Source organism: Hydra vulgaris, chromosome 12, assembly GCF_038396675.1.
Source record: "Hydra vulgaris chromosome 12, alternate assembly HydraT2T_AEP".
Lineage (NCBI taxonomy): Eukaryota > Metazoa > Cnidaria > Hydrozoa > Anthoathecata > Hydridae > Hydra > Hydra vulgaris.
In genome coordinates, this window is record NC_088931.1 from 10,041,967 (window position 1) to 10,052,500 (window position 10,534).

At 26.3% G+C, this 10,534-nt stretch overlaps 1 protein-coding gene across 1 annotated transcript in view; it reads right to left on the reverse strand.

Moving 5' to 3' along the window:
- Positions 1-3,666: 3,666 nt before the first annotated feature.
- Positions 3,667-10,534, reverse strand: part of LOC100206708 (uncharacterized) — a 9,849-nt gene continuing 2,981 nt past the window's right edge. Inside the window, exons 2-4 of the mRNA XM_065811710.1 lie at positions 7,037-7,115; positions 5,190-5,321; positions 3,667-4,702 (exon numbers count right to left, since the gene is read on the reverse strand). Coding sequence (XP_065667782.1) covers positions 3,897-4,702; positions 5,190-5,321; positions 7,037-7,115 — 1,017 coding nt within the window. The 3' untranslated portion in view covers positions 3,667-3,896. The remainder of the gene's footprint in view (positions 4,703-5,189; positions 5,322-7,036; positions 7,116-10,534) is intronic.

Here is a 10,534-nt window from a genome sequence, read left to right on the forward strand (position 1 = left end):
TATAAAATAAAAAATTTAATTATCTTAATGGATAATGTAGTCAGGTTTTTTAATTGTAATTTTATATTTTCTTTAGAGCTGTTATTATTAATTACGTTTTGTTTTGTTGATTATGTTTTGATGTAGTACTTTATATACACACGCTTGTAAAAGATTCTGATAATAAGATCAATACGATCTTCTTTCATAAACCTTGTTTGTGTTAGTGAAAGTCGTTTATTTACTATGCCAACAAACGTAAACTAAAAAAAATCAACTTATTGCTCTCATGTGACAGAGAAGGGGAGCAAAACTTTTTCAGGCAATCATCACAATTTTTCGCAAATCATTCATATTTGACATAAGTATTAACAAATAAACGTTTGAAATTTGCTCAAATCTCAAAGACAAAAAAATACAGGATCCGCCCCCATAGAGTAGTACTACCTTAGGATAAAAACTTCGTTTTTTCTTTATTATTAAAGCAAGACTTTTTATAGATGACTGTTTTCAAAGAACTTTGAATTAAATAATTTATGGTGTCTTTAAAATGCTATGTACCAAACAGTTGCTCAAAGTCTTCAGATTGTAAAATACCTGTATACAAATTTCTTTGTAAAGTATCGGAAAAAAATTAATGATTTACGAGTATCCCTTGCTAACTCTGGACAAAATATAGCGAGTTACCTTTTTTTAGCCATTCCAGATAATTTTTTTTTCTAAATTTTTGTACATGATTAATATGGTTGTGTAGAGCTTAAAAAGATTTTTAAAAATGAGGGTTCTTCAAGTTTAGAAGTTAAGTAGATATCTAATAATAACTCGGATATCCGAGTTATTGCATTTTTTTACACTGGAAAAACTGATGATTTTTTTTATAAAACCTCTCCTACTTAATTATGGAAAATCAAGTGTGTAATGGCTGAAAATTCCTTCGTTTTTTTTCCTTCGTGTATCGTTAATTTTGATTTTTTCGCAAAAATCAAAATAAACAATACACGAAGGAAAATCAAAATAAACAATACACGAAGGAAAAAAAAGGCATAATACACATTATTTCTGAACAAAATTCTTAAGTACCATTTTTCAAGAAAACATAAATGAATACTTGGTTTGCATAGAAAAGCTATATTTGCTTTTTTTTTCAGGAAACCTTTGTAAGTAAAGTGTTTCGTTTTTTTAATAGACCAATCATAATGTTTTTAAACGCTAAAAACTAAGAAATCATGTATAAATGTTAAAAAGGTTCCCATTCTATTAGATTCCTCATCCCTTTTTTAATCTATTTGAAAATTTTCAAACATGTTTGATGTGCTTTGGTACTTAGGAATACTGACCTTCAAAAACTTCTTTCGAAAAAACGTTTCCGCGGCAAGCTTTTATTATCAATAGTGGTCTCAAGACATGAGTAATATATAAGTGAAGCTATATAAAACTTGGTACTTTCTATATATCGTTAAAAAGAGGTCGAGTCAAACTAATTGATGCAAAAAACTTCAAGGTTCTTGCTTAATTATAAAAAAAGATATGAGAGTAAAGTTCATGAAAATTACAGTTTTTGTACAAACTTTCAACTAGACAAAGCAAACTAATTGTAACTTCCATATAAAGTTCTATATGTAATAGAAAAGTAATTGCAAATATTACTGATGGTAATAAAGTTAAAACCTTGGTTACGTCGAAATCGAATTTATACTTTATTTGACTTTGTCTATCTTTTGAAATGCATTAGAGACAGTTGGCTGATAGAAAAACTAGGTCAGTTGCAGTTTATTTATAATGAAATTACTTACATTGTAAATTGGAAAATTTCAGTTAACTTATAAATACTAAAAAAAAAACAATTATTAAAGTTATACTGTTGTTATGAGTTATAAGTTGACTGAAACAAATCAATAAATCCTAAAGCAATAGAACGGCAAAAAAGGAGCACTTATTTAAAAGTATTTAGTGAACTGTAGACAGTTGCAGCTCTTAAAAATCATCCTAATGTAGTCCAAGTAAGCGTTAAGGGTACTAATATTTTTTTGTAGTTGATTACAGGAATTTTAGGAAAATTGTGAATGTTAAACGCCCAGGTGCGAATCTTAGATATAAGGATGATTTCCGTAATGTAATCAGATCTTCAAATAAAATTAACTCGAAAAAATTGCTTGTCATTGCAACAATGGCTGAAATATGAAACCAACATCTTGTAAACAAGTTTGCCAGCTTACAAGAGATGAAAGTAATCCACTCTCACATACTTGTCGCGGCCTAACTGATTTTTCCTAGCAACTTTTATGAAACGAAATTAAACATATAATTTTAGGTTGATTTTCTTCTGATCCGATAAAAAAATGCTATGGAAAATTACGTCAGGTGGTACTTATTTTACAACCGCCAGTTATTGAAAAAGTACGTATTCAACATGTAGTTCCACTGAAGCAAAAGGAGATGATACAATTACCTATTGTAAAAAATATGGAACTTATTTAAATACTATATATAAGGAAGGAACAACTGTTCCACTTGACACTGATTCTCAATGGTCATTTTTTTTGCTACAAATTTCTTTCTTTATAAGATAAATTAGTTTACAGAGTATTTCTGATTCAACAGCTTTCTATTTTGCAGAGCTGTACAGATTATCTATATCAAAGAAACAATGCCAAACTCTGGTAAATATTTTTTAAAGAACTTTGCATTACTCCACACTCGAAAAATTAATAAAAAAACTTAACTCAAAGAAATTAAACGTTGTTTTTAATAAGTGCAAAAAGATTTATATATGTATATATTTTTTTTAATTACAAACTGTTTCTATTAAATTAAAAATCTCAGTTAAAAATGTTTTTTTTTAACTTTACGAGCATTTTAAGAGTTATCAAAAAGTTAATTAACCTCAATACACTTAACTTATTTATAACGACTCCAAAATATTATTAAGTGGGAACTAGCTTAAGTGCGAAACAGTTGTGTGAACTAGTGGTGCGAAACAGTTGTGTGAAATAGTGATTAAGTGGGAACTAGCATAAGTGCAAAACAGCAAAAACTGGAATAAGTGCGAATCGGCATAAGTGCGAACTGACATAAGTAAGCCAAAAGAATTTGCAAACATTGGCATAAGTGCGAACTGAATAAAATTGCAAATGTTAACATAGGTGTGAATTAACATTTAGCTTTTATGTCAATTCGCACTTATGCTGATTTACACTTATGCCAGTGTTTGCAACTGCTTCGCAATTTTTTCAAATTATTTTTGCCAGTTCGCACTTGTGCCAATTTTTGCAATTGATTTGCAGTTATGCCTATTGGCACTTATGCCTATGTTTGTAAATTCTTTTGACGCACTTACGCCAGTTCACATTTACGCCATTTGCATTTATGCCAGTTTGCACTTTTGAAATTCGTGCTTACTTAGTCGTCCCGTTTAATCTTAGTAAAGCTATTTAACTTTTACTAATCAGTCTTTTTTTTTAATCAGCCCTCAGTCAAATAAGTTCCCGCACGGTGTCACAGCTTAATTTAAAGAAGACTTTTTGAAATAAAATTTCACTGTTTGTGTATTATAAAACGTTTAAAATAGAAAATTCGGTTATAAAACGCTTTACATAGAAACTCCGAAGCTTGTTTATTACAAAACGTTTAAAATAGAAACTTCGTTGTTTCTTTATTATAAAACGAATAAAAGTATTTATAACATAATTAAAAAAAATAACTTTGTTATCTTTTCATATATATCAAGTTATATTAAAAGTTTAAATATTTTAAAGTTTATGGGTTTGTTCGTTAAACCAAAAAAACATTTTTTCATTTTATGGGTTTGAGACAAAATTTATCGCCTCAGCCATGTTAATATATTTAAAATGTTAAAATAAAATATTATTATGCATTACGTAAATATGCTTTTTTATATATTCACATACTTTCCAAATTTAAGTTGGTAATTCGTAATTAAATTTATGATGCATTTTTCGTGGAGAATAGTTTTCGATAGACTCTCTTTGTTCAAAATCGTACTGTCCGTAAAGTGTTTTGTGATGCCATTTTCTTCCAGCCCAAGTCAAAACTGGTTCATCTGTAGTATTATTTGAATCTGAAATAAGCTGAAAATTATTTTTATGATGAGCAATGCTACGTATTTCTGGCCCCTTTTCACACATGTCCACACTCTCTTGTGGTTCAGCTTCAGGTAAATAAAATCTTTTATGATGAGCTCGTGTTGTATAACTATTTTCATTTGAATCCTCGACTTTCATTTCAATTTCTGCTTTAACAGGTGGCTCACAGTAATTGTATTTATGGTGAGCAATTATTGGATTAACTGGAGCAAGATGATTAGATTGAGTTTCAAACATTGTGGAACGAGCACTTGTTAAAGATCTTATTGTTGGATTGTCGTCTGAAAACTCTTGCATATGCGCACTGTACCTTAGTCTGCTAGAAAGGCTACCTCTTCGTGTAGAATGTGGTTTTGCTGCAGTTTGAGTTATTCCGTTTGTTCCTTTTAAACCAGTACCATGCGGGAAAAATTGAAACATTCCCATTGTATTGGACCTAGTAATTAGTTGATCACTAGAGAGCATTTTTGGTTTGATAACACCATACTTTGTAACCCTAGGAGTTTTGACCTTTCTTTTACTTGACGCTGTAAGCATTCTAGATGCACTCTTAGTGTCCAGATCTCTTTTTTGCTTTTGTGCAGTGAGAAAACTCAAGAACTTTCGTGCAATTGCAACATCTAAGATATCAAATAAAGTAACATTAAATGAGGATCAATAAATAGAATCAATAGCAATACATTAGGACCAATAAATAAAATCAACAAACTGTGTAAAGATAAAACAAATATTAAAACTAAAAGTTTTATAAAGATTTTAATTTCAAAAATTTGTAAAATGAATATATTAAAGATCAATTAACAAAATCAATATATTAAAAATAAAAAATAAAATAATAATTGCTTAATAAATAAAAATAACAAACTGAATAAATAATAAATAAAAATAACAAACTGAATAAATAATAAATAAAAATAACAAACTGAATAAATAATAAATAAAAATAACAAACTGAATAAATAATAAGAGTATTAATTATTAAAATAATAGCAAAAATAATCAAAATTGATAAATATGATAACTGTAAATTGACTTGAACTCTATTACTTAAAAAAACAATTTAAAAAAAAAGAAATCTGAAGTAGAAATAACTGTGTCATATAGTACCGTAGCCGGTTGCATTTTTAAGCCAGTTTGTAATAATGGGTACAGCCTCTTTTCGAACGATCCCATCGCTACATTCATCACTATAATATTCTCTATCCCATTCTTCAAGTATTTGAAGTAAAATTACTTTTTCTAAATGTTAAAAAATATTATAACACTTAAATGTTTAAATAAATAATGACAACTTGTACATATTAAAGTTTTTTCTTTAATCTTTTTATATATTAGAATTTGTTGCTGAGAATTTTTTTTTTTTTTCAATGAGCGCCGTTTTACTGTAATTTTTTTCAGTTTTTATTTAGGTGCCCCAAGAAGACCTTAATGTCTTATCACAGATTACCGCGGAAAAGCATTTAATTGGAAGTTACCGCCTCCTTCCTAACCGATGTAGCAAAACATGCCCAGAGGTGGGATTTGAACCACGGATTTGGTTTTCAAAAGGTTGGGTTTCAAAAGATACATCAGTTAATTTAAAAAAAGAAGATTTTGTGCAAAATTTTGCAAAAAGTCTTAATTAATAAATGAATTGACTAATGAAATTAGCAAAGTATTGTTGATTATCATGAAATTAAGCTTGTAATATCTTGTAATATATTGTTGATTAGCATGAAATCTTTATCTTATAATATTAAAATAACAAAAAAATTATATTAATACAGATGGAACTAAAAAAAAGTACAAATCATACAAATAATTATTTTTTAAAAATAGCCTGTGAAGAAACAAAGTGTTTTCTCCACTAACACTAAATCAGTATCAAGACCTTTTTGTGTACTTTTCTATTTTTATTTTCAATTTAAAAAATAAATAAATTAAGAATAACTTCACGAACTTTGTCACTCTTTGTAATGATAATGACACTGTCACTTTTTATAATGATAATGATACTGTCACTAATTATAATGATAATGACACTGTCGCTAATTTTTTTAATTCAAAAGCATAAGAAAGAAAATACGACTCAGTTACTGATTCAAAGCTTTATCTATCAACAAAATAAAACAACTTTTCAATATTAATCTTCGAACTTTGAACAAAAGCTTTGAACTTAAATGCATGAACTAAATTACAATTTCAATACAATTAATTCGTTATTGCTTTTACACCTGCACCATTTTGAGCTTCCAGAATTTTTTGAACAGGGTAACATCGCTTTTATATTTGATTGCATTAAGCAATTTATTAATTTCAAATACAAGTTTCAACAGAATGTTGCTTTTTTATAATAAATTTTATTATATAGTTATGTCATACATTATGATACAGAAACAGTTTACAATAATGATATCGTATGATTTAATCAATTTATATGTATGTGTATATATAGTTATTAGCTTTTTAGTACCTTTCTTTTTTCCTTTTTCTCCCTATTTTTATAGTCTGATTTTATGACCAAGTTTTAGAACAAGTTATTATGAAGTATTTGTTTTTATCGTTCTTTGAGATTTACTAGTTGGCTAATTTTCATTTGTCACATGATAATTTTTTAAAATTGTTTTGGTACTTCTTTCTTAAATTGTAAATAAAAGCTCTGTGAACTTTTTACCTTTGTAGTTGTAAATGGAAAAAAAAAAATTCTCTAAAGTTTTTAAACATCTTTGTTATTCTTATCAAGTCTTAAATAAGTGGTCTAGTTTATCATGGGTGGTTTTTCTTACCTTTTACAAAAGATATCTATTTTTCAAAAATTTTAACGCGGTAAACCATTTTTTCCAGCTTTTACATAAATGATCTTTATAAAAATTAATAGTTTTATGTTTTTGCACTTTTTTCATTTCTAAACACTCTACTCTTTCGCTTTTAGAAATAAGCTAAATTACCGTTTGGCGTAAAATAAGCTAAATTACCGTTTGGCGGAATTTTATTTTCCATAAACAGTTTTGCATCTCTTTGTGAATTTTCCGACGATATGATTCGATTTATAATCTGAAATAATAAAAAACTAAAACATAATTTATTATATCATAATATATAATATATTTATAGTATATAGTATATTAATAACATTTATAACATTTATTTATATCATTCTTATATTTATAATAAAATTTTTATTATAAATATAAGAATGATATAATTTTATTTGGAAAAATAGAAGTTTTTTTTTTTTTTTTTTTTTTTCCTCCTTTTATTTAGCCGTACAAATATTTACAAGTTCCGTGTTTTATAATATATATAAAAATGGCAAGGACGAGAAGAAGACATATTTGCCTTATTACCAAGTCCCTTGTTTTTTCTAGACATTTATATAAATACATTGTAACTAAAATTAAAAATTAAAAATCAGAGAAAAAAGCAAAATGTTTCAAAGAAGTTAATATAAAATACAAAATAGTTAAAGTCTTTCAAAGTTGATTTTAATACAAGTTAAAGAAGTAGTTTATTCTCAATAACATGAAGATTAACTTACGGTCATGCAATGCTATATATATTCAAATTTCAAAGTTATTCATTAAAGTAAAATTTTAATAAATCATTCAAGGAAACCAAAACCAACAGCATAAAAAGAAAACATGAAAAATGAAAACATAAAGGTTAATTTATAATCAGAAGACTCTATATATACATACATATATATATATATATATATATATATATATATATATATATATATATATATATATATATATATATATATATATATATATATATATATATATATATATATACATATACACATATATAAACATATATATATATATATATATATATATATATATATATATATATATATACATACACATATACATATATATATATATATACATACACACATGCACACATATATATACATACATACACACATACATACATATATATATACATACACATATACATACACACATATACATATACATACATACACACATACACATACGCATATATACACATACATACACACACATATATACATATACACACACATACACACCCACACACACGTACACATACATACATATATATACATATACACACACATACACATACATACTTTTTCATAATATAATTGAATATAATGTATATAATTAAAGACTTTAGATCTTTTCAGACAAACAAAGCATGCACTAATAGATAATTTTTAAATATAACATTTTTATAGGTAGATTTAAAAAAAGTTATCTGTTTTTTCATTATTTAAAAGTAATAGTTTTAGCTTTTGTTTAAACTGTTCAAGAGTTTTAAGTGTTTTAATATCATTACTAATTATCTTATTCCATACATTAGGTCCTCTAATAGTTATTGAGAACTTGGTTGACTCATATATAGTTTTGGGTTGTACAAAGTTGTTACTTGAATATTTAGTCATGTACTTGTGTTGAATTTTATTAAATAATGGTTTGAAGATATTTGGTATTGTATTATTATTAGTTTTATACATAAAAATTAGCAGATGATATATATTTATTTGGTACAAGTTTGATATTTCTAGATTGTTGAACAATGGTCCAGAATGTGAGAAGCGGTGTGCATTTGATAATAATCTAATTGCATGTTTTTGTTTGCTAAATAGCTTTTTTGTCTTTGACTTATTGGTGCTGCACCAGGCAATGTTTGCATAATTCAGATAGGAATGAATAAATGAGTAATATATGTATTTCAAACATGATTGATCTAAGTATGGTTTTGCTTTATAGAGTAATCCGATATTTTTAGAAATTTTATTTTCAATCATGTTTATGTGGTCTTTCCAATTTATGTTTTCATCTAGAATTACACCAAGAAATTTCATTGAACATTCTCTTTTTACGATGTATTCTCCAATAATAAGTTTTGGAAGTGCAAGAGGGATTTTATCTTTTTTATGGAGGCGATGAAAAATAGTATAATTAGTTTTAGTTAAATTAATTGTAAGCTTATTCATATTTAACCATTCGGTTAGTTTTAGAAGTTCAATGTTGACCGTTTTAAATAATGTTGTTATATCACTGTGAGAATAAAATAAATTTGTATCATCAGCAAATAAAATAGAATCTAGAATATTAGAAGCTTTGCTTAAATCATTAATATAGATTAAAAATAAAAGTGGTCCTAATATAGATCCTTGAGGAACGCCGCAAGTAATTGACATATTGCTAGTTTTTTCATTCCCGAATGAAATATATTGTTTTCTATTAGATAAGTAGCTTTTAAACCAAGCTATGTTTATATTTTTGATTCCGTAGTTTTCTAATTTTGTAATTAAAATACTATGATCAACAGTGTCGAATGCCTTACTAAGATCTATGAAAACACCTAAAGTAAACTTGTTTTTGTCAAAACCTTGAAAAATAATCTGAATGAGATGAAGAATTGCATGATCAGTAGAGTGCCCTGTTTTGAAGCCAAATTGTTTGTTATAGAGAATATTATTTTTTTCTAAATATGAGTATAATTTGTTATACATAATGCGTTCTAGTATTTTCGAGAAGCATGGAAGAATGGAAATAGGTCTATAGTTAGAAATATTAGTATCATCTCCAGACTTTAAAACTGGTTCAAGTTCAAATTGAGAAAGTTTTGAATTAAAGGGCTTATTGCGAAACAATAACAAGCCACACGTTTTTCAAAAATGAGTTATTATCATTTTTATAATCATAAATAGTATACGCAATTTTTATTTATTTTTTTTGTCCAATATATAATATCCATTAGTATTTTTATGATGTATAAATTTGAGAGAATAATAGGTAAGCGCTGATTTTATAGATTTAAATAAAACTTAAAAGTCATTTTTCTGAAATATTTGTTTTTGCGGCTTGTCATTGTTTCACAATTAGCCCTTCAATTATAAAAGTTGGTTTTTCCGAATACTTAGGTTAAAGCAACAAATAGAAATAAAACAAACAAAATAGTACTCTTGGGCCTAAATACAAAATGTATTATACATATATTTAGACAAAAATCAGTTGTAGATTTTTATTTATGAACTTTTAAATGTCAATGTAAAAAACAGTAAACATTCACCACAAGGTTTTCAATTTAAAAACATCTCATTTGTGTTGTTTTTTACAATTTAAAATTTGTTCTTTTAACACATTTTCCATTGGTTCTTAAATCACTAATAATTAATCATTGTTTATGTGTACCTTTGCAATACAAGGAAATAATGTTCCAATTAATCCATGGTTAACTAAAGGTCATTTAGCAAATTAATTAGTTTGAGTATGCCAGAAAATCTTGCATCGTACATAAAAGTGATAGCTTCTTCTAATAAAAAAAACTTCTTAATGAAATAAATAAAAGAATATATTATAAAGCAAAAGATCAACCACAATATTCTGCAGATATGATTAGAATTGCTTTCTAGATATAGATCTAAACAAGCATATGAAATTTTACTTGAATCGTTTCCATCACCTTGAATT